The sequence below is a fragment of the Cygnus olor genome, chromosome Z, assembly GCF_009769625.2.
Source record: "Cygnus olor isolate bCygOlo1 chromosome Z, bCygOlo1.pri.v2, whole genome shotgun sequence".
Taxonomy (NCBI): domain Eukaryota; kingdom Metazoa; phylum Chordata; class Aves; order Anseriformes; family Anatidae; genus Cygnus; species Cygnus olor.
In genome coordinates, this window is record NC_049198.1 from 27,695,469 (window position 1) to 27,721,838 (window position 26,370).

At 44.4% G+C, this 26,370-nt stretch overlaps 2 protein-coding genes across 5 annotated transcripts in view; both read left to right on the forward strand.

The window, feature by feature from the left end:
- Positions 1-4,308, forward strand: part of DOCK8 (dedicator of cytokinesis 8) — a 96,051-nt gene extending 91,743 nt beyond the window's left edge. For all 3 annotated transcript variants that reach the window (XM_040539911.1, XM_040539912.1, XM_040539913.1), the window contains 3 exons: positions 74-180; positions 1,083-1,250; positions 1,886-4,308. In XM_040539911.1, the coding sequence (XP_040395845.1) occupies positions 74-180; positions 1,083-1,250; positions 1,886-1,946 (336 nt within the window). In that variant the 3' untranslated portion in view covers positions 1,947-4,308. The remainder of the gene's footprint in view (positions 1-73; positions 181-1,082; positions 1,251-1,885) is intronic.
- Positions 4,309-16,175: 11,867 nt separating this feature from the next.
- Positions 16,176-26,370, forward strand: part of KANK1 (KN motif and ankyrin repeat domains 1) — a 127,565-nt gene continuing 117,370 nt past the window's right edge. The window contains exon 1 of one of the 2 annotated variants that reach the window (XM_040539916.1): positions 16,176-16,292. The gene's annotated coding sequence lies outside the window, so the exon portion shown is untranslated. Of the gene's footprint in view, positions 16,293-23,581; positions 23,686-26,370 lie in introns of those variants that run through there. The other variant, XM_040539917.1, reaches the window with a different exon arrangement.

Below are 26,370 nucleotides of genomic sequence, written 5' to 3' on the forward strand. Positions count from 1 at the left end.
ATAACCAAACATGTGGTCTGTTTTCAGTCTAAGTAGATGTTTTTCTGATATTTTCCTTTGTTATTCCTACAAGGGACCGCTAGAGGTAGCACAAGTGTTCCTGGCTGAAATTCCAGCAGACCCCAAACTTTATCGACATCACAACAAGCTGAGGTTATGCTTCAAAGAATTTATAATGAGGTCAGTAAAACAAAATTGAAATATTGAATTGCATCAATAATGTCAGTAATGGCAATAATGCAACAGTAATATGGCTGTGTAATTAATTATGCAAACTAGAACCACAAATCCTGACGGCTCACACTTCAGACACTTGGTGCAGAACTTGTCTCTGCTTCATGGTCAGTGCTTTGGTGGGTTTTGCATCCCAAATGAGAGTAAATTTTAACACTTCAAAAGAATTATGTAGAAAATAAGAGCTTACATTTGTTTTATCTTCTGATATTTTAGGGAAATTGAGCACTTAAGACTAATGCTTTGATTTTATTAAATGATATTTATATATGGGAATATAAATGTATAAATATTTCTTATATATATTTATATAAGAAAATGTTTGACCCTCTCAGGACACATTGGTAGTGGTAGACACATACGGCCTTTGCTTTGAGATATGCTTGTAAATTTTAATAAGCATACTCATATAGCAAGATACTTATCCTTTTAGTCCAGACAAAGCACAATTACTGAAGGACAACTCTGAATAAAATCGGAATGAGCCTTGTGCATATGATACTACTGTCAGATACCGTAGCTGCATGTGTTGACAGTAAGTTGGCCAGTTACTCAGTATTCTGCAGCCATTACATTTATTTTGTATTATTATTGTTTGTTGTTTTGTTTTTATTTTTATTAGCTCTCTCATGCATTTCTAATGTCCTTAAAAATATTACTTCAGTTTGTGTACTTGGACAAAGATCTCTTACTTGTCCTTTATCACTTTCAACTTGACCAGCTATCAGAGGAATGCCTGGCCTGGAGGAGCCAGCAACTGGCCTATTCAGATTACCTTATGCAAAGTTAATGAGTTTAGCAGAACTAGGTGATACATGTCATGCCTTCTTTTCTTTCCTTTTGTCTAGGTGTGGTGAAGCAGTGGATAAGAACAAGCGCCTTATAACTGCTGACCAGCGGGAATATCAACAAGAACTCAAAAAGAACTACGGGAAGCTGAAGGAGAACCTTAGGCCCATGATTGAGAGGAAGATCCCAGAGCTGTACAATGCTGTAGTGAAAGTCCACAGCACAAGGTACAGACAGGGCAGGACTTTCTGTTGCAGCTACACAAAAATATGCCTTTTTTTTTTTTTTTCAGGAGGAAAGGCAGGTTTACCAGCAGCAAAAAACAGGCCATAATACACACTGTCAAATTCATACTTGGTGAAAGAAGTCTGCTGACTTCCACTGGAGCAGAATGTAGTATTAACTGTGTTTCTCAAGCACTTCCATCATGGATTAGGGACTGATGTCATTTTAATGCACGGTGACATAAGACTTCCCCTTCAACCTGATCAAGTGTATCTTAACCATTTCTTGAACACTTGAAGCCAGATAAGAACATGTATATTTTGAATGTATGGCACCTTGTGGTGTTAGCCAGCATGAAGTAAGAATGATTCTTTTGCTTCCAGATAACATAATCCAGTCTAGTCCCATGACTGAGACAGAAGAGTCTTTACTTCTGCTCTTTACTTAAGAATATATGCTTGTTCACAAATCCACTGTGTCCAGTGTGGGGTGGGAGGGGAAGAAGGACTAAGCCTCTGGCCTGCAAACATGTAACATGTTTCAGCTGGTGATTGGGAAGCTGCTCCTTTTCACAGTGCAGGTATTTCCTGGATTTTTTTAATTTGCAAACTTTATTTCTGGATCCATTTCATTGCAGGGAATCTTTTCATAACCACAGTTTTAAGAAATATGATGCCCAGAGTTCACAGAGCACCTAAGGACTAGCTGCTTCAGCCAAGGAAGAGTTTCATGCCAGAAGCCAGAAGTGATGGAGTATTCAACATCAGTGAAATCAGAAATCTCTTCTTACAAGATAGCACGTGCTCTTTCTGGACAGCATGCATTTAAATGAGATCTCAGAGAACTGTGGGATGACTCCAAAGCAACTGTATCTCATAAGGGCTTGGGAAAAAGGGGAAGCTTTTTAGATGCTTTTACATTTATTGTGAAATAGTCGTGTAATGCGGAAGGGGCAGACCATTGCAGTGATCAGTGGCATGAGATTGGTCACCACTGGCAGGCTGAGGTTTGGCTGAGGTGTTACATGAATCCAAACAAGATGTCTAAGAGACGCTGAGGAATGACGTCTATTTATGTTCCTTTTCCAAGACAGCATTTATCCACGTCCATTTGGCACTAAAACACATTCTGCAAGTTAATCACATGCTTAAATGTTTTCTTAATGAGAAGGGACATGGACCCCTGCTCAGTGTTCACTGAGCTGGAGCTGTAGGAAGGAAAAATTCCTTCAGTTTCTATCACCAGTTTCCATCACAGTGTTTAACTGCAGAGAGATTTCTGCACAAATTCTCTTACCAAAGCTCAGAAAGCAAGTAGCAAAGAGTAATTCTTATAGATTTTCTTTTATTTTTTCTTTCTTTTGTATGAAAAGTATGTACATTTCTTGTGAAATGTAGAGACAACTACCTGACATGTTGGATTTCTTGTATTTCTTGATAATCAATGTCATGTTTAGCAAAGCTAATAAGTAATAGCTTAAAAAGAAGGTGCTAAGCTATGACTGATTTTTATTATGTAATGCTCTTACATACATAACCTTATTCAAAATTAACTTCAAAAGCACACAGTGAGGATTTCCTACAAAGCACTTATGCAGGCTTTACTGCATTTTAAGATAAATTAGCATGTAATTTATAATGCCCAATGCTTACTATTTTCTGAGCCCTGAGCAAGCATCTTACTAAATAGTCTTTACAACACTTTTCTGAAGTGAGGAAACATTATTACTATTTTGCAGATGGGTATGTTGATACACAGAGATATTAAGACTACACAGAGATATTAAGACTTCAGAACTCATTTAGTGAGGCCATGGCAGAACCACAATTTGCACTGTGACCTTGTTTACTGTGTAATGTTCGTGTTTTGAAATAAGTTCCCCTGATGTTACTTCCTTCCCTCTATCTTTTCACTGTTTGGAAATGGTAGTTCAATGCTGATTCAAGTAACCAATCCCATTTGCCCAAGAACATAATTGAATGCTAAAATTAAATGAAATAGTGAAATTAAGGAGTTTTTTTCTACGTACATTGTTTTTGAAAATTATAGTGAACCTTTTCAGAGCTCATGCCATGTGATTCTCAATACAAAGCCTATTTGCTGTGTCAGTATAAGGTAGGCTGAGGCTACTGCTTTTAGTGGAAACATTTTGACTTTTTATGCTCATCTGCAGCCTTCCCAGAAGTCCCTAGGAATTCCCTAGGAATCTTCCCAGCACTTCCATTGACATCTGAGTAAGCCAGATTTTGCATGTAATATGCAGAAGATTCACCAGAGATGGTCTAACAAGATGCGATGCGGAAACAAGTTAAATAAAATACTGCACTTATACAGCACTTAGAGTGTAAGGAAATACTTCCCTTCTCATTCATAGTCTTGTTAAATGTAACAATCAGAAATAAATACTGTAATTTTGAAGTGAAAGCATCCAAAGTATGTAAATATATATATATACTATAAAAAGCTCAAAGGAAAAGATGCCTCCATGGAGTGGCTTTTCTATATTAAAGCTACTGTGAAACAGTTTTAAGTTAAAAAGATGACTAATTTCCCAAAGCTTTGAAGCCATGAAATTGCTGCCTGACAAAGCCTAGCCTCTTATCCATCTTCTTTAACAGCCTATTTTGGAAGAAGGTGAGAATACTGTCACCTTTCCACCCCATAATCCAGCCTCATTGTTTACAAGATGCTTATCCTTTACAGCTAAATATCAGAAACATCAGGTAAACAAAATAAAAACAAATGAAAAAAAATCCTACAGGTGTACAATATAGTATGTAAAAGTAATGAAGTGTTTTATGTTGTGTGGTCCTGTGCAATTGATCTCCTTGTGTTGTAACAATTCTCTGGCTAATTTGAATACTGAAGGACTCAATGCTCAAGTTTTATGAGCTGAACACCCCTCAAACAGTTGGCCAGTCTAGCCCTCAGTTTGTAGCCCACGTCATCCCTTCCACAAATGACACATGGTTTGTACATTTCTTTGAAGAGTTGAACTATATGAAATGTAAATTTTTTACCTTATGATATTCTTTTTTTCAATAAAGTGACTGTTTCGTAGGAAGTTCAGAAGCACCACTGTGTTGCATCTTGCACCTCAGAAAAATGTGTCTGAAAGCTTCAGTAGGAACAGCCTTTCCTTGTAGAATCATCCATTCAGCAGAAAGCAAAGATTTGGGATGGGAAAGCGTTGGTCTGTCCTTAGGATAAATTGTGTCTGTGCAGCGGTAACAGGTAACGGCTTGCTTCACAACTTCTTTTTTCATTCAGTTGCCATGAAAAATGGCAGGTTGGAAGCTCAGTGACTGTAAAGCCCTCCTTTCTTCCTGCGGTGTATAGGTATAACACAGAATCACACCTGATTCTTCAGTCGCGTGCACTCTGGGCTATTCAAGGTCAGAGAAGGTTGTGTGTGTCCACACATATGAGGTTCAGGGGTAAACTATGGAGACTTGCAATCAAATGCAAACAAAACTACCTCCATCCAGATCCAGAGGTTCCCACTGGTGGCTGGGCTGAGAGTTTACCACACCTCATTTCACTCCTTGCATTTACCACCAATGAGCATCAGCTTTAAGGAGTGCGGGGCTGATTTTAAGGCTGGAATCCTCTAGCTCAGTGCCAGCATCTGCTTGTTCACAGCCCAAGCTGTGTCCCATCTTGACACAACAGCAAGAACTCCTCAAGGTGTTACAATCTCTCAAAGCAGAGTTTGTTGCAGAAATGAACCACCTAATAACAGTGTTTTACTGCGTTACAATGCCACTTCCTTCTGGAAGACAGAACCACGTACAAAAAGTGTTCACAGGATGTTGCAATTACTGCTGAATTTGGAAGTGGGGTGATTTGAGGAGTAGCTCAATTGACTATGTTTTAACAATCTTTTAAGCTGGTTAAATGACGTGTTTAAAATAAGTCATCTCAGCCTGGGTAATGCACTGGTCTAACCAGGGCACTGAAAGGAGAAGGGGCCCCTGTAGAAAAGTACTTTTTGATTACATGAATAAAGGCAATGCATGCTCACAGTAGAGCTCAATTACTGCTTGGAAAGGTAACAGTAAAACCTGGCATTGATTGACTGCTTGACAGAGTAAAATGAATATAATTCTGTGGCTGCTTATGCTCTCAGTGAGGGATTGGTTTAAATGAAATGTTTGTATTTTAAAAACTGACTGTTTTCCAAGTGCTGAAGAATTAAAAAGCTAACCTTCCAAGAGGGTGGCTGGGCAGTGGAACAGGCTCCCCAGGGCACTGGTCACAGCACCAAGCCTGAACCAAGTGAATTCAAGAAACATTTGGATAGCGCTTTCAGAAACATGATCTGATTTTGGGGTGGTCCTTTGGGGACCCAGGAGTTGGACTCGATGATCCTTGTGGGTCCCTTCCAACATGAATATTCTATGACTCTATGAAGTTTTTTCACAAACAAGAGAGTCATGCAATCCTGCTTAATGAAAAATCTTGAGAATATCAAACAAAATGTTTAGCTGATCAGGACAAACAAAAATGCCAGCGACCCTGGATTTTTTTTTTTTTTTTGCTTTACTTGTCTGTTTTAAGCAATCTGTTGCTGCTTTGTACCCTTCAAAACAAAAATTTCCCTTTACGAAAAAAATTGCAAACCTGAATTCTACTTTTTTTTTTTTAATCTTCCCCTTAGTGAGTTTATGCAGCATATGCTGTGTTGGACAGACCTAAGCATAGATTAACTCCTGTTTACTACACAAGAACTACACACTTTTAACAAACTATATGCCTTCTCAATGAAAATTGTGAGGAAAAATTGGTACGTACTTATTTAAATTCCATATGTATAGAAATAGAAGATACCTAAATACAAATGTAAGTATTCTAAATCATTACACATGTTTTTTTCTATCTTACAAAGTTGATTTTGAATTTTATGGCACAGAAAAATATCTATGTAATACTTCATATTATTTATTTTGATAGGAATAAGGGGTTTTTTCTGTATTTACCTGTATTTGTGGAATATACCTAAACATGTATTGGATGCCTACTGGTGAAATCCAAATTACAAAGTGAAACTCTAATAATTGGAGGGAGAAGGAATTTCAGCTAGATAGCAGGGGAACTATGTTTTGTGCTATTTAGCAAACATCTGTAAAACAACTGGAAGGGATGATTTCCTACTGCACATTTCTGACTTTTGAAATGTGAATGACTGTGCAAATTTTAGTTTCCCGAGGAAATCTCTGTAGAAAGAAAAAAAAATAAAAAAAAATGCAACAACAGCAACAACAACAACAATAACAAAAGCTTATTATCATTGATACATCCAAAACTTGAGAGTGCCAGAAAGTGATCTTCAAACCCCACGCAAACAAGTATTTTGGGACTTAATAAGAGGATGACTACTTAATAAGAGGTTGCCTACTAGGCAACACCAAACAAACAAACAAAAAACATAATTTTCTTTGTCTGCAGGTCAACTTTAAGAGAAATGCACAGCCCCTTTTCAGGTATCAAGAAAAGGTTGTAAGTGCTCCCAAAAGACTATCTTCCTTCTTGAGTGAAGGCATAAAATCCTGGACTTAAAACTGACCCCTTGGGGTGACATTTTTCCTAGCTGATACTACAATTAAAAACAAAACTAAAATAAATATAAAATAAAATAAATAAATAAAATAAAATAAAATAAAATAAAAGGCAAGCAAGAACAACTTTACAAAAACTAAGCTGATGCTTCTTACCAGAAAGATTGGAGTTGTCCCGGAATGATGCCACCTCCACTGTAACTTTATGCTTCCAGTTTTTAACACTGGGAGAATAGCTGACAGGGTCTAGAAGATTTCAACTAAATCTGCTCATGTATCAGTCTTCAGCCATTGATTACAATAGCAAGAACAAAACTCTTGTAATCCGTGGCAAATTAAAGAGAATACAACCAGTCCTTCATGACTAGGTAGGCTCGGGTTGTGGAGAAACCCAGTAGCCCCCCATGACCTGCTTCAGCATGGGGCAAAGGTTGCAGCTGAGTGAAAGAAATCCATCCATAATGAAATAAATAAGTGGTAGGAGGGCAAAAGATTAAAACCCAGCACCCTGCAGGGAACAAAGGGAGAAAGAAGTAAGATGGTGCACGGGATGCACCTCACTTTCTAGACTGCCTGGGGCACTCAGCACCAAACGCAGGGTGTTGTCCTTTCATGGGAGCTGCCAGGCAAACAGCATTTACAGAAGATTAAAAAATAAGAAAACAGGGAAAAAATGATTTTTTTTTTCTATATTCTTCTTAGTTTCTTTTAGGGGTTGTTTTTGTTTTGGTTTGGTTTGGTTTGGTATGGTGGGGTTTTGTTACTGTTGGATTTTCTTGGTGCAGGTGGTGGTGTATATTTTTTGCTGATTGCCTGGCTTTTGATAGTTTCCATCAAGACCTGGAAGACTAAAAAAGCAGCAAACAAAAGGCACCCTGTGCTTTCCTTGGAGGCTGCAGAGTAGGTTCCTGAACTGTGCAGGGTCTAGGCAGCCGGGCAGCGGCATCATGGCTCCACACACCTCCTGCAGCAACTGGTGCCAAGAGTGACTGCGGTTTGCATGGCCTATGCACACAAGGGATTCTGTGGGTGAAAATGATTCAGCCTGGAAACACGGGTATTCCGGAAGATGTGGCTGGTGTGTATCACAAATTGAATGGAGAAGGTGAACGAGGGCTGCCTTATACACATGGCACAAGAATGATAGTGATCAGGCGGCAGGATTAGGGCAAATGGAGGAAGACTTTTTCACACCAGAAAAAAAAAAAAAAAAAAAGAACTAGATTTGGAACTCCTTGCCCTAAAATAATCTGGATTTCAGAAATATAAATAGATTGAATAAGTAGTTGTACTGATCTAAAAAAGGAAGGTACAGTGAGATCAGTTAAACTCAGTGTTGAAGACGAAGCCCAGCTTAGGAAGTCTTTGCACTGCAGCGTTCCAGGAGATGGATGTGTATAGTGACAGAAGTATTTTCCTATACTTGCCATGTTTTTATCCTCTCTCCTAGGCATCTGCTTTTAGCTCCCATCAGAGGCAGGAATCTGGCCAAGGTGACTTCATGTCATTAAAAGTTCAAAGCAGAGGATTTGCTGTCAGCATTTCCAAGCACGTACATAACGTGGAGTGCTGCTGCCCTTGCCATCGAGCGCCAGATAAGGAAGCATGAACATGGCTGCATTGCATCCCGCTCCTTTCATGGAGTGCTGCTGGTTGGAAAGGGAGCACCAGGCTTGTGCTTTGCTGCTTTCCTGCTTTTCGACCATCCTCTCCTTGTGAGGGGCTGGGAAATCTGTATCTGGAGTTCCAGTTTGCGCTGCTCTTTGCACACACACCAGTTCACAGAACAATTTGAGGAAACAGAGGGCAAAGGCAGAAAGCCCTGACATTCCCTCCAGTTTTGATTCACTGCTGATCTCTCTTACTAGCTGATGGGGGCTGTACCCAAGGCTGGGCACTCGCTGGGGTCATGCTGGCAACCCAGGTACCCTCAGAGGGGCACTGACCCTCTGGCCCCACCTGGCAGGCAGAACATTTCATGGGAGGAGGCCATCTTCCTAGAAAGGTCAGCTATGCCTTCCTTCTCTGCTGATCATTCCCACAGCCCACTAAGGGAAAGCATTCAGGACATGGTATTTGCACTTGTTTAATCCTCTGTTTAACTTCAGCGGTTTGTTTTTAAATACTTCCCATCTCCACCCTCTGTGATGCTGTTCTAGTTTTCGCCATGTACCAAGACACCTGTGCCTGACCTCTGTGAACACACGCATGGGCTGAGAAGGACAGTCAGCTGTCAGACGGAGCTGCTATGAAGCTCACTAAGGTGTTGTGGTTCACAGCTGGGCAGGAGAGCACTGAGGAGACTACATGGGAGAGCTGAGACATGCCAGGATGTGCCACCGAGGGGGCTGCTGGACGCCAGTGCTAGAAAGAGGGTGGGATCACAGAATGGCAGGGCAGCTGAGGCTGGCAGGGACCTCTGGAGGACATCTGGTCCAACCCTCTGCCCAAGCAAGCAGGGAGCCCAGGACCATGTGCCTTTTGAAGATCCCCAAAGAAGAGACTCCACAGCCTCTCTGGGCAACCCGTGCCAGTGCTCCATCACCCACACAGCACAGAAGTGTGTTCAGAAGGAACCTCCTGTGTTCCAGTCTGCGCCCATTGCCTCATCCCATCACTGGGAACCACTGGAAAGAACCTGGCTCTGTTTTCTTTGCACCCTCTTTGGGTGCTTACATTGAGATCCCTTGAGCCTTCTCTTCCCTAGGCTGATTGAGCAGCCCCAGCTCTCTCAGCCTTCCTCATATGCGAAGTGCTCCCATCAGTCCCTCCATCATCTTGGTGTCATCTTTGCCACATTCTCTCCAGTATGTCCAGGTCTCTCTTTCACAGGGTGCCCAGCACTGGACACAGCACTGCAGGTGCAGCCTCACAGGTGCTGACTGGAAAGATAACCTCTCTTGACCTGCAGGCAATACTTTGTTTAATGCAGACAAGAATACTGCTAGCCTTCTTGGCAGCAAGGGCACTGCTTCCAATGGCACTGGAATCACTGTGGAATTACTGGCCTATCGGCCACTCCTTCCAGCTTTGTGTCATCTGCAAACTTGCTGAGGGTACACACTGCCCCATCACCCAGATCATTAGTGAACACATGAAACAGGACTGCAAAACTGCCCTTACTCAGTGAAACAGAGTTGTCACAGCATTGTCTGCAGGAAAAGCAACAAATCAAGAAATGCTTTAAGGACTAACTTATTTTTGAGTCCCCAGCAGTGCCCTGTATCAGTAAAAACAACTCATCTAATTGGGCTGTCCATGGCATGGTTAGAAACACCAAAGTGCAATCACTGTCTGCAGAGATGGGAATAGAACACCATGTGTGGAAATCAGGGACTCTTCATCTGTTCCCAAATGGCCTGACCACAGTAAGAGGGTATCTGTGTGTGTACAATAGCTGCCACGTCCCAAATTAAGCCTCTGCCTGGCAAAAATGAAGCAATAGGGCAGTTTACTTTATAGAGGAATCTATACTCACTGTCTGTGCCAGGTTTTGTTGTCAGGAGGTACATCCAAAGGCTGAAGATTTCCACTGGTGGTCACAAGTTTCTCAAAAAATAAATATAGCTTTATTAGACCTGGCATGTGGTTCAGCTCGTCCTGTTTCTTACCCGTGCAGCAGCCAGTATCAGGTGCTGCTGGTCCAAGAATCTCTGAGTTATGAGGGAGAACACACACCCAGGTCCTGTGCTATAAATCACAAGTTAATCAGCAAGGCATACATTTGAAGAGCAGCTAAAACTTCCCCCAATCTCTGCCAAAACAGCTTCACAAATTTGTTTGCAAAACAGGAATGAAGAACCTGCTCTTTTCTTCAGCTTGATGGTAAAAAGAAAAAAGTAAAGGAAGGAAAAGTAAGGAAGGAAGGAAGGAAGGAAGGAAGGAAGGAGAGAGAGAGAGAGAGAAAAGTACAATTCTGCTAAGTTAAAATGACATTGTGAATTTGAAACTAGGATGAAGTCTGAGAAATCTTCCATCTCGAGAAAGCTGTCCTCCTGAGAGAACAATTGACTAATGAATTTCATGAAATCCGTTGCTGAAATCCAGTCATCATTTATACAAAGCAAATAGATCTGTCTATGCCTAAGAGCAGTCCATACTAGCCCAAATCTTGAGCAGAGCACATTTTAATTTAGGGTACAAAGATAGAAAAAAAATTCTGAAAGCATGTAAAATCCAGGGATACTTCAAAGTGTCCCTCGGGTCCTGTCTCTTGCTGCAGAGCCAAAGTCAGCGATGAGTATCAGCTGCAAGGAAGGCAGGAACTCCTCCATTAGGTAAAAGAATGCTTGGATCATTAATTTCCTGACCCTGCCGTTCCCTGGGGTGAACACGCACAGATTTAGGATCACTCTGACTTGAGTCTAACTTTGGGATATCACTCAACAAACATCTTGGCTCCAGCAAGAAATTGCTGAAGTTTCTTCTCTCTTGCTTTCTTCTTATGGCATAATATGGTTGTTGCTTTTCTCCTTCACTGTGGGTCTCTATTTTGCTATCGGGGTGCTGTGAAAAGTTTTTTGCCTGCCTTGGCAGGAGAAACAGGTGTCCTGTGAACTTTTCCAGCCCAACCCTCCCGCTCCTGAGCTGGCGAGTGGACCCACTCATCTCCTCCATCGTGTTTGTCCTAACAGACCTTTGGTGGCAATGTTAAGTTGTAGCATGTTTCCCTAAGGCAGTTCTAGACCCAGGTTGCTCTGTGCAGGTACCCATTACAGAAATTATTATGTGCCTGCTCTAGCTGTCAGATGACTCATGGCAGATGTTAAGTCCAAGTAAAGCTCTTTGTGGAGGCTGAGTTGGGTAACAAAACTGCATAATGCTGCTGGTTCAACTGAAAATGCAATAGCTTTTTCACCAAGCTCAGAAGTAAAATAAAAGTCTGGTAGCTCTGGAAAAAAGCAATCATCCTTTGAAACATTTCAGTGATAAAAGGTAGATTAAATCTGGAAGGCAAAATTATGGTGACTTTTCCCCCATTTTATTAGACCCGGTCAAACCCTGGGGAGTATAGTATTCTGGCACTGCTCCTTTAAAGATAAGGGGAAAGGCAAGTGCTACATTTCATCTGGTAAATGATTTCTGGAGTTGCATTCCTGTGCATTCATGCACAAATCAAGAAAACTGCTGAGCCTCAAATGTCCACAGGCATTATGGTGGGATCCGAGACAACGTGTGACAAATGGCAACATGCACCCTCCAGGGCTGAAAACGCAGGCGATAGGAACTCAGCCGCACGCTGCATCGCTTCATCTCACTTGGGACTGACAGGCGAGCACATGGTACTATTTCCAGGCTGCCACAGATGTGAGTCCTGAGCCAGGGCAGAGAAAACAGCCTGCCTCCTTTTGTGTTTGTGTAGCTTCCCTCCTCTGCAGACGGTGTTAGGGAACAAGCCATGCAGTGTAATCTGCTAGCGGAGCGCTGGGCTGAGAGCAGTGTCAGAGGGCCTATACACGTCCCGAATCTGCTGCTTCCCTAAAAAGCAAGTCAGGACAGCAGATGCACAGAGGGAAAAAGAGCTGGGCTTTTACAGGCTTGCTAGCAGAGAGGGTTAATCTAAGTCCTGGGATGTGTAATATTCCCAGCTGCCCTGGCCACAGAGTGGGGTCATCCACACCAGCACAGCGTGTGGCCCCTGCTCTGCAGGAGGGTTCGCAGGGCAGAAAGGAAGCAGTGTTTTTAAAATGCACTTCTGCTTAATTCCTTAAGCTGGTACTCAGCTTTGGCAGCAGCAACTACTGGGCAGTGATCAGCACTTCAAAGTGTCCTTCACACACCACCAGCGGTGCACCCCAGGGCTCTGCAGGAGATGCTTCCCCCCAGCACAGCCCCATCCCACCCCATCCCCCTGCAGGACCCGAGGAAGACAAAGGCAGGGGTGAACTGTGGTGGTGCCGTGGCCTAGGCCTGTGCTGTGAACACTGCTTCCCACAAGCCAGAGCCTCTTTTTGGTAAGGGGACTTTTCTTTGTGTGTCTGTGTGTGTGTGGGTGATATTTCTAGGCTGAGCAAAATCAGGCACAGGGAAGCACTGGATTTTCCGATGGAAAGAAAGTGTTCATTTTTTTTTTTTTTTTTTTTGGCAGAACCGGGATTATTCTGTTTGTGAAATTTTAATAGGATTGTTTTGTTCAAGAGGCAGGGCTGTTTCCACTTACAGCAACAGACCAGGTGAAGTTTGTTGTGGCCTCAGGGGCCTCCCTGGAGCTGCGAGCCTTGCAGAGCCCTGGCAGCTGCTGCAACTTTTTGCGTCTCAGATCTTGGGGTGCTGCAGGGAGGTGGTGGCAGGGCGCTGTGCAAAACATCAGTGAGCATCAGCCTTTTCCATCCACTGTCCTGCTGAGGGGCTGCTTGCTGTGGAGGCACAGATTCCCATCCTGGTTAGAGGAAGTCCTAAAGTGACTCCTCTGGGATATATATCTGCGGCATCCTTTCCGCACTTTGAAACAGGGCTTGGGCTGCAAATGGGAGCAGGGCTGGTGCAGCCTGTCTCTGATGTAGCTACCAGGCAATTTGCACTCACAGTATAAGTAATATCTCACAGACAAGTGTGTCAAAGCATACACTACATTTATCTGGGCCAGATCCTGATCATGGAAATTGCAATGTGAACACTTTCTTCAAGTAATTACCTTGATTTACTTCTTCAACCCCAGGACATGCCTCTTGTGATTTTCTTGGCCACCTTGCTCACCAATACGGGGCACCTGTTTTGTTGGTTTGGTTTGGTTTTAGGAAAATAGGTGGGATTGTGTTCTGGTTGTTGTTGTTCCTGTTGGTTTAGGGGGTGAGCGGGTTGGTTTTGTCTGCTGAAAGTTAAGGGTATATCCAGCCTTCCTACCCGCAGTGCACCCCAGGGAGCAGCACCCTGCTCCTCCACTAAATGTGCCCACCTGCAGTGGATGAGGAACATGCAGTCACCCTCGACCCCTTCCCTCTCTCAGGCTCTGCCAGCTTTCCTTTAGACTAAAGCTGGTTTTTCCCTACAAGGAGCCTGGGGAGTGTCTGCCACCTCGCTTCCCAACCTCCCCCACGTGCATGTGCCCAGGAGGCCAGGGAGGATGGAGCTGAGCATGAAGACGCTCACTGGCCCTTCTCTCTTTCTGCTCCCTTACATCCCACTTCTTCCCCATCTGGCAGACCCTCAGGTTCACCCCCATTTTCTGAAGGGTGGACCAAGACCTGTTGGTGTCAGCTGCAATGTCCAAGAGAAAAGTACCGTCTGCTGCGTGACCATGCTGAGAGTCTTTTCTGGCCACACTTACACAGGTAACCAACAATTGACTTCTTTATTTAATTTTGCTTGTGTAAACTGTCAAGAGCTGGCAACTCCTGAAAGAAAGGATTAAGTGGGAGGAGTAGAAAGAGCCCTCTCTGCTTGCTCTGTTCATTGCCGCGGTCTGGAGTGCTTTCACTCCATGTTTGTACAGTTTCTGGTACAACATGGTCCTGACCCAACTATTCGGATGAATGAGCTGATGCAAAGGAGTTGTTTGCTGGCCTGAGCTTGCTTTACTTCTGGTTGTTGTTATAACTGATGGTAAGTGGTCCTCTCTGTTGTCTCAACTTTCTTTCATCAGCCCCCCATCTTCTTCTGGAGTTGGTAGCTCAGCCATAAAAAAAATGCCTCTTCATAGAGACTTAGCACAGTCATAATTATTAGTGTCTTAAAGTGCTGCGGGGCCTGGTCACAGACTTGGGCTGCAAATATTTCTAAAAATACGTGCTGTTGAACTAAAATATACTAAAGTGTCTTTAAGTGTCTTTTTTTTTTTCTTTTAAGTAAATATTAGTGGTTTGAGAGATAGTTTCTATCAACATCATAACAGCTTTATTTACAAAAATACTCAGTGCATTTTAATCTCTAAAATGTTTTAATGGCTTTGGGTATTTCAGAAGAAATACTGGAAATGATTTAGATGGAAATATCACTAAGCCTGCTAGCTTTTTATAGGACAAGAAAACCCTGTAATTTCTTGCCTAATGCTACTTGGGTGTGGTCCCCTGGGAAAACCAGAAATTTTAAAATTTTCTTAATGTCTTCCTTGCTAGATTCTGGAATCAATATTCTTGAAGCAATCCTTGCTATTCACCATTCACGAGCTTCAGGTGTTTTATCTGGAAAAAAAACATCTAGAAATATTCATGTTTTAAGGAGAATCACACAGAAAAAGGCAGAAGGAAAGCAGAGGAGTGACATAGAAAGAAGGAAATGAGAAGGGAGCAAGGGAAGGTGCCAACATTTGACACTGTAGTGCAGGTAAGACCAGGAAAAGAGGTGTGCCAATATGTGGGGCCACCACAAAGCCTCGAAAGCATTCGCTCCCAGGGACCTGGGAGCCTGGGGCAATGAGGATAGCACCTGGGTTAAGTGTGGGAAGAGTGAAAGAAACCATGCATCAATCCACACTGAATATTCAAGCAGTTAAGCCAAAAACTCAGGACTCATGGAGCAGGGACCGCTGTGCCCTTTCATAGCTTCAAGGGCTTCAGAGCCAGCCTGTTCAGGCCAGTAAGATTGAGGCACTGGCTTAATAACGCTGCTCCTGAGCTGAGATTTCCAGAGCAGCTCAGAGGAGCTGATGCACATTTTGCTCTCCTCTCGGGCTCGTGGCCGAGGCCCCTGTCCAGCAGAGAGGCTGGCAGCGGGCGGGTGCCTCCTCCCCAGCCTCTGAGGCTGAAAAATTCATTTCTCTGGCAGCCCTGTCCTGGCACTAGGGCTGGTCCAAACCCTCCCGAAGGGTTTAGGGTCAGTTCCTCCACCCAGAGCACTGGGAGGGCTTCTCCCAGGTTAACCCTGAACTGTTGTGGGGTTTACCCAAGGATGCCGTACTTTCTTCAATGGCAACCCCTCTCTCCCTGGTGTGGAGCTCCTGCATCCCAGTGACTGGGCGACCCGGGATATAAGATGGATGCAAAATGAAAAAAACAAACAAACAAACAAAAAAAAAAAAACAACCTTTTTCCTCATTAACCCCCGACCCTCCAGCGCATCTCCAACACTGCGGAGCTGGAGGATGGGGGGCGGGGAGGGGGGGATGGCGCACTGCGGCCGGCAACGGGATGCTGTGCACCGGGGCAAAAACCCCACTGCATCATGGCATCCCACTGCTTCCCACGGCATCCCACCGCATCCCGTCACAACCCATCACATCCTATCACATCCCATCGCATCCCACTGCATCCCATCGCATCCCACTGCTTTCCACCGCACCCCACCCCATCCCACGGCATCCCACCACATCCCACCGCCCCCGCCCCACCAAGTCCCACCCCCGGCCGGTCCGGGGGAGGAGAGTTTAGCCGGGACGCGGAGGGGTCGCTGCACGGCCGGCGCCGTCGGGGGGCGAGAGCGGGGACCGCCGTCGGTTTTGGGCATCGCGCAGCCGCAGTGCGGGCGGCCGGCGGTACAAAGCGGCCGGCGGAGCGGCGTGCGGGATGCTCGCCCCCGCCGCGGGGCCCCCGCGGGGCGCCGAGACCGCGGGTGAGCGGCGGGAGGGGGGCGCGGGGCGGCGGAGCCCCCCCCCCGGAGGGGAGGGAGCGGGGAGTCCCTGCCGTCGGGTGCGGGTCCCCTGCCTGGAGCTTCCCTCGGGGCGGGCAGCGGTATGCGAACTTTTTTTTTTTTTTTTTTTTTGTCTTTTTGTTTATTTAATTGTTGTATTTATTTTGCCACCGTGCTGCAGGGGAAAGCCGGCGCTGCGGTGGCGGGGCACGGAGCGCTGCCGAGCCGCACGCCTTGCCGGCACCCTGCCGTGCTCCTCTGCTCCCTTCCGAGAGCCCGCAGCACGCCGGAGGCAGGTTTCTGCTGCTTGTTTCGGGAGCTGGTCGTGTCCCGTGTGCACGTCTCGGGGCCGAAGCGAGGGGAGATGGGGAGGCACCTGTAGAGGGTGGGAGCGAGGCTGGGTATCGGCGTGGGGAGCGGGTGGCATCCACAGAGGGACCTGTGCTCGTCCGTGCTTCGGTTAAATGGACTGCCTTCGGTACCGTCTGACCTGTGAGCTAGCACTTAAACGTAGCGATTTTTCTTTTGGGGCGGTGGAGGTGGGAAGCTTTGGGTTTTAGTGCCCAGCTTATGAATGTGCCTTAACTTTGGCCACTGTTCATGGATCTCGAAAAGCACTTAAAGACGTTGTGGTGTGTCTGAAAACTGTTTGTTTCTTTATGAAACAAAGAACATGAAAAGGCCCTATAGCTCGATGTACAATTGTGTTTAAAAACTTATTCAGGCATAATTGTAAGCCTCGGTACTGCAGATGACTTTCTTGTGACTTCTTTGGCCCTGGGTTTTACTTAAGACCAAGCTATGTTTAGCTTTCGTGTTCTGATATTAAGGTCAGTCGTGGTGTGCTTTTTGTGAAATCAAAGCTCTAAAACATTTAAATAACAGCATAGCCCTTCTGGCAATTCTGTAGCTTAGTTGACAACCTTGAGTCTTGGCTAGCCAAGAAAGGTGGCCACGACAATTTGCTGATTGAAAATATCAGATGTCTTGCCCTTTTACTTCACTCTTTCTGACGGAGTGGCTGGCTCTGATTAAAGGTTGTGTGTGCATGTTGTGAAGAAAGTAAAATATGCAAGAGGTGGAAGGCGGCTGATTGGTTTAATGTGAGTTTTAGAAAGATTGAATCTTAGAATAGGCACCCAAGGTAGAAAGAAAGCCCTGACTTTGAGTGGATTTTCAAGCCCTTGGGATTGCTGCTGTGGTCTTCAGGTCTGAAGTCTGATTCCCAAGGGGGGGAGTGGTGCACGTGGGGCACAGCTCCTGGCTGGGACCCAACCAGCCAGCTAGTGACATCTATGAAGTCTTGTCTCTCCTCCGGCTGGGAACATCTGGCTCGTGTCAGTGACTAGGTAAAATGGGATCAGACCCCCAGAATGCCTCCTCAGCAGAAGGTGTCTTGTGGCACGGGAGCTTGTGTTGTTCCTCCAGCCATTTTGAGTCAGAGGTTGTACCTCTGCTGTGTGGGACCTGGGGGTACTGGCTGTGTGAGTTCATAGTGTGAGCATCCTGTGGGGTGTAGGTGCATGTGGGGAAATATGGCTTACTCCGACAGGACAGTACCCATCAGTAGCGTAACACCAGGCTGGGCAGAGGCGTAGGTGGCTACACACTAGTGCTGATCAAAATCTGTGATTTTGCCCATCATGTGCTTGTTGGGATTTGATGTTACTCTAAACTCTTACGTGATGTTACAACAAAATTATGTGATGTCACATCAAGATTTTTCTCTGTCTATTGCCCGAGTCCCAGCCAGAGGAAAACTCGTCAATTGATGTGGATGGTTATCTGGTGGCAAACATGATACTGCCATTAAATAAATTACAGATGACTGCTCTGGCTAATTTGTTGACAACTTCTGTAGCACTCTAGCCTGTAGAGGAGTACCCAGTGCCTCAGGTTTTAAACTTGCACAAACCTGCTTTCTTTAGAGATTAGTTCTTACTTTAAAATTGCACTGGGGACATTGAGGACAAAACTCGGCCCTCAATTGGAAACTGAAGGTGGAGCTTTTAGGTGCTGCTTAAGCAGGTTTCTAAACGCTACTTCCATGCCATGGGCAGAACTGGCAATGGATGTATTTCTCATACCATGAATGGCTTCTGTAGGAGATGAGTCTTTTCAGTCATTCCCCCTTGTATATGTTTGCCATTTAGGCAGTTTTCTTGGGCTTGTAAGCTTCTGGTACTTCTTGTGGACTCGCTTTCTGCAGTGCCCTGTGCATCTAAATAATAGATGCTGAAAGTGAAATGAAAACTTCTAAATGAAGAGTCTCTTGTAAATGATGCAGAGCTATTGCAAACATGCAGCTGATCATGCTTTTAGTTACCAAAGCATTAGTTGTTAATTGAGGACAGTTGCAAATTTTCTTGTGGTGTCAGCACCTACTGTAGTGGTAGGTCACAGAAAAGTAGTTTTCCTAGTCATTTAGCTAATGGAATTGGTTAATGGGGCATGGTGGGAGTTTCAGGCGTCACTTCTTGTGATCCATCCAAACTTGCCTGTGTGCCTTAGAAAGGGAAGAAATGCAGAACTCCCAAGGCGGCTTGAAAGCTTGTGTGTATGTACATGTGCAGGTATGATTTTTTTTCTAGATTTTTGTGCATTGTGGCAAGATGACGAGTGTTAAGCTAATAACTAGGTTGTGTCATAATGATGAGGAGTTCACTTGGAATTGCAACACAAAGTGAACAACCAACAACTTGCAAAAAGTTTTGATTCCACCTAATTTTCTGATGATGCAGTATATGTAGTTTGTGAATAACTTTCTAACTTTTCTATTTTTTTTGTGAATAAAATTCTAATTTTTTTTTACTGCATTTACTTAAAACATTTTTTGAGTTTTATTCTGAATTTTACTATACAAATCTTATTTCATTACTTACAAAAGATAGATAAGTTTGTCTTGACTAGAGGTTCAGATTTATGATCAAACTTAATGTGTTTGGTTCTAGTGGGAAATGATTCATCTTAAGTATCTTAAAAGTATCTGGTTTTGCGGTTGAATAATTGGCAGTGCTCTAAAAAGCATTTAGGCATCTCATGGAGAAATCATGGAAACCACTTAGGCTTGTCAACTTTGATACTCCACGGTTATCTCTTGCTACCATTATAGATGCTGCCTATTGAGGTGCAATAATGTGCAAGCTGTCTGTATGTCAGATGGCTGGGGCCCAAAGAGAAGTAATAGTACATGTCAGGAATAGGATAGTTGATTATTTCTTGCAGTTATATATTTTGCGAGGGTTACTCCTAGCAGTGTTTTATTGTGAATTATACTCTAATTTCTATCTCACTTGCTTCCTCCATGTATTTTACACAGGGAAGCTGTCTGCAATCATGACAGCTATGTTGAGACTGGAAGTTAAATCTGAAGACTGGTTTAAGGCATAATCATATTCTTCTTACAAAATGTTCCCTGGCAACCTCTGCAAGATAGCAGAAAGATGTGTACTGTGACAGTCATTGCTTCACCATTAAACTGTACACTTCCATTGATGAGGAAAACAGGAAATGACTTTTCAGGTGTTGACTGTGGATACTGAAAATGCTTTCTGAGCTTTGCTAGTAATGCAAGGACTTCCGTCACTCAGATCAGATGCTCTTGCAGTCTGTCCTCACTTCCAGGCTGTCACAGGCCCTAGGCTCTTACCCATGTATGAAGCCCAACAAGTAGTTTAGCTAAAGCGTAAGTTAAAGAAGGCACCCTGTGAGAACTAAAATGCTCCCACAGGCTTCCCTTGGTAGCTTATGTCAATTTTTAGTCTCTTTCTGCTCTCAGAAATGTTTCTGATTTCTAATTAGAGCTGTACTGGAGAAGGACACCTGACAATTAAACCTGAGTCATAAGTTTGCGTTTCAAATGTCCCTTTAATTCTTCAGATGAGTTAGTATACTGAAGGCAGAGGCGTAAGGCACGAACAGTTGAAACTTAATTGTAGCTAAGCAAATCTTTCAAACGAGTCTGGCCTTTTTGTCAACCAAAATACTGATCTTGAAAATGTTTGCACAGGCTTCTTATTGCACACAGGAGCCAACACTAGACCCTTGTATCTCATCCGACCCTGGTGGGTTGGAGGCTGCAACACTTCCCTAAAACAAAGCCTCTTGAGGAAAGTGGTCTGTTGAAGGGTGGTGGCTGGTTGAATTACAAAAGAATGGCACTACTGGGAGCTGGAGCTGCTTCATGGCCAGCTGGTGGACATGGGCCACCCGGGAGGGGACAGCAAGGACATCTCTGTGGGTCTTGGGCCTAGGTTCAGTGTACCTCTCAAGTGACAGACCAGATGGCTTGCTGGCCTGCCATGGTTTGGCAGCCTTTAAGCCCATGCCTTATGAAACTTTGTCACTTGCCAGGGAAGTAGAGGGTGCCCTTCCCATCTGTAAGTGCCCTGAGCTCTGTTGGTGGAGGTTGCCAAGTATCTGTGGTTTTCTTTCTGGCCTGCCTTCTTCTGTGCCCAGAGAGAGGCCCGTGCAGGGTTGTGCAGCTGCAGCGCCCTGGCAGGTGTGGGTTGTGCTGCTGCTGTTTTCTGCTGTCCTGCTCTCTCAGTCCTTAGCCCACCATGGCACAAGCGTGTCTTGTCTGGGTGGCTCCTCCCCTCAGGTGGTTTGGGTGGCTTCTGTCCTTCACCCAGCTCCTTTTAGCAGAGAGGCAGCAGAGGGGCCTTGGGCAGTGCAGGCTGCTCCGGAGGGTGGCAGAGAGAAGACAACAGCCAAGTTGTTATTTATCCAGCAAGGCTCCAGCCCCAGTAAGTCTGCTCCGTGCTGAGGAGTTTTGTAACAGAGGCTTTGAGAAAAGTGTAGCATTTACACACCCAAGGCTGAGGAGGGCTAATCTGTCCCTTGCCTTATGTCTCGTATCAGTCTGTAATTAGCAGACATTGATTTTTTTTTTTAACATTAAGTCCCCAGGCTTATTTTTTTTTTTTCCCGGAAGACTTTAGGGTTTCCAAGTGTAGCTCTGGATAATACTATTACCTGTACAATCCTTCTCTCAGCCTCACCATGCCGATAGCCTTCATGGATGCTTTGCAGTGATAATGACTTCTGTAGCATGGATCTGTATGCACGCATGCACATGAGACCAGGAGTGGGAGCAGTCAAGACATCTTTTTATTCTTTTGTTATTTTGGACTCCTAATTGCATAGCTTGATCATACTTCATCCTTGTGATAAGGAGAAGCTCTGATTTACCTTTTATGTGCCTTTCTTTATTTTATGTGATTCCTTAGCCGCTTCCAGATAGTGCTTTCTCAATCTGTTAAAAGCAAGAGTAGTTTCTTTTCTGAGACTTTTTCATTATTTTGACACATTTCTGATCCCTTTCCAGATCTCGAGTGTAATTATTAAGGGGGAGGGTGCTGCCCAGGTTGACCCAGGTGGTTTCGCACCATGAACGTCAGACATGGTGTTGGAACTGCTGTGGTGTCTTTTGCCATCCCTATGAATATTTGCTCCTCCTTGCTCTTCCCTGCAGGGCTGCAGCCCGCTGCAAACCTGTGCCCCACTGAGATGAGCGAGGTCTCCTCTTGTCCTCCTGCTGCCAGCTTCTTTGTGACGGCACTAATATTTATGGGCTGTGGGGCGAAACTGATTGGGAGCACCAAATGTGTCTGGAAACAAACCTGTTAGGCCTAGATCAAGGGGTGGGCAGCATCCCAGCGCCAGCAGAGAGGTGTGCCATGTCTTCATGTCCATTAATTCCTGACACTGGGATTCCCCCATGAGCCTGTGGAAGCCAACGTGGCTTGTTCTAAAGTTTGTCCCATTAACAAACATCTCTGAAAGTGGTGAGCAGGAGCATCCCACTCTGCACGTGGGATTTGGAAAACGCCTTTGCCTCATGTTTCGTATTCATGCAGAGATGGAAGAGTTTAGTTTAAAATAGTGATTTCCTGAGTTATTCTGACTTTTTTTTAAATGTAATTGGTTTTGCTATGTAACGGCTGGGAGTCTCCCCTGGAGTGAGACATGTCAGAGGTTGAATGTGTTTGTTTAGGTGCATAAACATGGCTGTGTATGTTAGGACTTCTGTCACAGTGTTTTCATTCACTTCATGAGCTGCTAAATGAGAAAAGGAGGGGTCTCATTCCAGAGCTGCTTTGGAACAGCTGTGTCAAAAAAAACGAAGGGACTGCAGACAATAGTAAACTTTCTGCAAATGTTGCTCTTTTCTTCCATGTCTCAGCATATGGTAATGCAGAGGATCTCTAAGGGTTACTCCCAGCTAATCCGGTTTCTACAGAGAAAGAAAGATACATCAGAGTTTTTTTGCAGTTCTTCAGTACTGTGCCAGAGAACTTGCCAAGAAGTGCAGTGACTGGAAAGAAAAGAAAAAAAAATCTTTGTATTAAGACTAGAGCCTTTCTTTCTCTTGTTTTTGGCTTTTAAGTGTTTTAAAATTAGGATATAAAAAGTAACAAAGGACAGTCAAGATGTTGATTATCAGACAAAAGTAAGGGGACATGACCCATGCATAATTACTAATGAAACAATATTGTGAAATTTGTGTCTCCGATTTCCAAGCTTCCGACAGAAAAATCGGAACAAAAGAGTTGATAGGTCTTTTCTGTTTTGCAGTTTGGCAAAGGCAATTTAAGCCCGTGGGGCTTTTGTCTTTTTTTGTCTCACCAGTGCTTCGTTAGTAACCCAGATGCTAGTAGACAGGTTCTACTCTATTTCAACTCCTTCTTTTCAGCGTCTTCTTGTGATGTCAGTGGTTGATATACTAAGGCACAGTCTGCTTCCCACGGCAAGCCTGGCTTTTGGAGGGCCTCACTGGAGCAAAGCCTTGCTTTCTTCGAAGTAGATGTGCCTTTAGTTGACACAGCAAAATATCTGCTGAGGGAAGATATTTAGCTGAAACTTTCTTCAGAGTAGGAACTGATGCTGGGGTTGATCCTGCTGTTTTTTTGTTATTGTTGTTCTGTTTTTTTTGGAACAGAGTGCCTTAATGTATAATCATACATCTATTTGAATCTGACTTTTAATGCCAATTACCCACAGGTAGACCAAGTTGTATCTGGTATTCTGTGATAGATAACTTTGATATGCATTGTTTACATTTTAGATCACCAAACAAAGGTCAAAATCAGGCAGGTCATTCACTGTGATTTGTCATGTAGCTGAGTGTGTGCATATCCCTTCAGGCTCCATTAGCATGAGTTAACTTTGTAATTGGGTTTCTGGGGCAAACAGGGACAGGAAGCAGAAGTAATTTAGCAGGCTAGGCTCAGGTTTTTTGTTCGTTGCAGTGTAAGTGCACAAGAAACCAGAAGTAAAAGATGGTCGCGGTATGGCTGGAGAAATACTAACGAAGTGGAGGACATTGTCCAAAACTGCATATGGACACTATGGAAAACCATACAAGTACACCAAGGTGGGACTTCATGGCTATACTAAAGTAGAGTTACCATAGCTCCTGTGTCTTTCAGTATACCTCCTAACTCCTAGCTCTGTGTTCTCCAGCTCTCTGTTCATCTGTCACTGTCACCTTTTCTTGCAGAGACTAGCAACTGAGTGAAGATCAGATGTCACAATGAAGATGTTAATAGAAATGTATGTTTTAAAATTCTCTTCATAATCTCCAGTTTTCCACAAACAAAACAAAAAGCAGGGAGAAAGTTTCCATGTTAACTGTCAATTCTCATAATTTTAGTCATTGAACAGTTTTGCTGAAGAGCAAATTTTTTCTTTAAAAAAAGAAAAGTTGACTTTGGAAAACGTTAGAGTTCTTGAGCAGCCAAATTTGCCTTTTGGTTTCTAATTCAAAGACACCTGAAAAGAGCCAGAAGACTTAGTGTGGATTTATGAATGGGATTAGAATTAAGCTGCTTCACAGCATTTTTTTAAAAAAACCACACTTCACATTTCTCAAACAATTTGCTTTTAAAACAATAGTCTTTATCCCTGACTAGCCTTAAGATTTTACAGAAGGCAACACAAGAAGAGATTTTCTTTAAAGTTCCATTCCTTCCTGACGTGGTATTGAAATAATTCTTAAACTTTTAAGTTGCCTTTTTTTTTTTTTTATGGTAAGCTCTTGAAGAGTTTTTCTCAGATGAATGCAAGACTTATTCTGGCTTGGAAACTGGGACTGAGTGTTTTCTTCACACACATACTTTACCTGCAGTCTGCTTGGATTTCTCTTCTGTGCGTGGCCCGTTGGTAGCTTCACCAGGTCAGAGAGTCATCTGCAAGAAGACCCTGGGAATGAATCTCTCTGAAATCGGGACGTGCTGAAAATGGTGTAGGTGTGATAAGCTGCAGTTTCAGTTTGTCAGCTTCACTTTGCTGGGCTGACAAAGTTCATGCATTTTTCTTAACTCTGTTCTTCTGTGTTTTTTTTTCGTGATCTTTTTTCAAGCGGACAAGGGCTGAGCAGTGTGTAGTATGAGCTTTCTTGCTCTCTTCCTGATCCCATCAGTGATTTATCACTTGGCCTTTATCTCTTTTGTGTGTTTGTTCTTGCAGTTTCTCACCCCATCACCGCTGCTGCTTGTGACCGCTGTCATGTTTTTAAGCGATGTGTGAGATCAGTTACATCCACGAAAATACTAGTGGCTGCCAGGAACCTTCTCAGCTGGGGAAGTTTAAGGAAAACAAGCCCTTCTTTGTGCCCGTGCACACATTATGACTGTCACGAGTTGCACGGTAGGCGTGCTAAGGAGATGCTGCTGGCCGGCCGCGGCATCAGCCCTGCGGGGAGCTCTTGCAGCAGCAACACTCCTGCACCGGCCCGGCCCCTCTCTCTGCTGGACCTTGGGACCAGGAAAGTGTGGTAGAAACAGCCTGGTGTTCTTCATGAACCTTTAAAACAGCGTTCCTCATGCCGTAAGGAATTGTTATTTTTGGCTGGAGTAAAGCTGGGAGAGCGTCAGGTCTGTTCCATGTGCAGCAGTTCTTTCTGTTAGCCTGGGGGAGAAAAAGCAGAAGGGTTGTGCTTGTAGGGCTGAATATCAAATCACTGGCCAAGGAAGTGTTAAGTGCATGTGTTTATTGCTCCTGATGCTGGTGTGTTTTTGATGTCAGCAACTTGCCAAATACCAGGGGATGGACCTGCAGTTTGTTTCAGCCGGTGTAGCTATTAGCGACAAAAGGTCTTGAGTAAAGTTTTGCATCCACAAGCACAGGCTGGGATGGGAAAGGACCCATCTGCTGTGACCTAAAGACTCCTGCAGCAACCAGAGTCCGCCCTGGGTCTTGTACCTGCTCTCACCCCCCTTTACCAGGCAGCAAAGCCCCCTCGGCCCCCCGTCTGCATTGCTTGCATTCCCGTGATGCCTGTGCCTGTGTGTGCACGCGTGGGGTCGGCAGGGCTGGTCCTTCAGCTCGGCCGGGAAACCACAGGAGTCTGCCTGCTCCTGTCCTCCCTCAGTATCCATCAGAGTCCCCCTGCCCACATTGCTCGCATTCCTGAGTTGTTTCAGTCGTTCAGGCGCTCTGCTTTGGAGACTTACTGCTGCGTGAAGGAGTCACAGCAGCTTGCTTGTACCTACACCTTTGTGGAAGGGCAGTGATTTACAACCCTTTCTCCCAGTTTCAGGAACAGCTTGGTGCACCGGTGCTGGTTCCAGGTGGTTCCAGACCTTTTTGGTGACGGCAGGTCAGTGATGTGACAGAAGGCATGTGAGTGTGCAAACAAGGGGCTAGAAATTTGGCTGTGCAGGGTCTGAAGGAGAGCGGTGCAGTTCTGGAGGAGGCGCAGTGCTCCTGAGTTGGCTCCTGGAGTCTCCCTGGCCGTTGTGTAGGGAGGAAGTTTCACTGTAATTTCAATTAAAAGGCCTTTTCTCCCCTTCTTCCTCCAAGCAACTTGTTGATTTGCATCACAAAAGTTGGCCAGGGTTGTCTCCTCTGTAAGCTGCAGAAAATAAGCTCTCTTCAACTGCTCGAGTAGAAATGGGCTGATTTATGGGTTTCTTTATGCTCTCTGGTGCCTTAGAAAGCAACTGTTAATTGAGCTCGTCAATACTGTATTATGCAATGTCAAGTTACAGCCATTCTGGTACCAGTGCTGGCTGGCCAGTGTGACTGGTGCCCTGCAGAGGAACTAGACAGGTGTGTA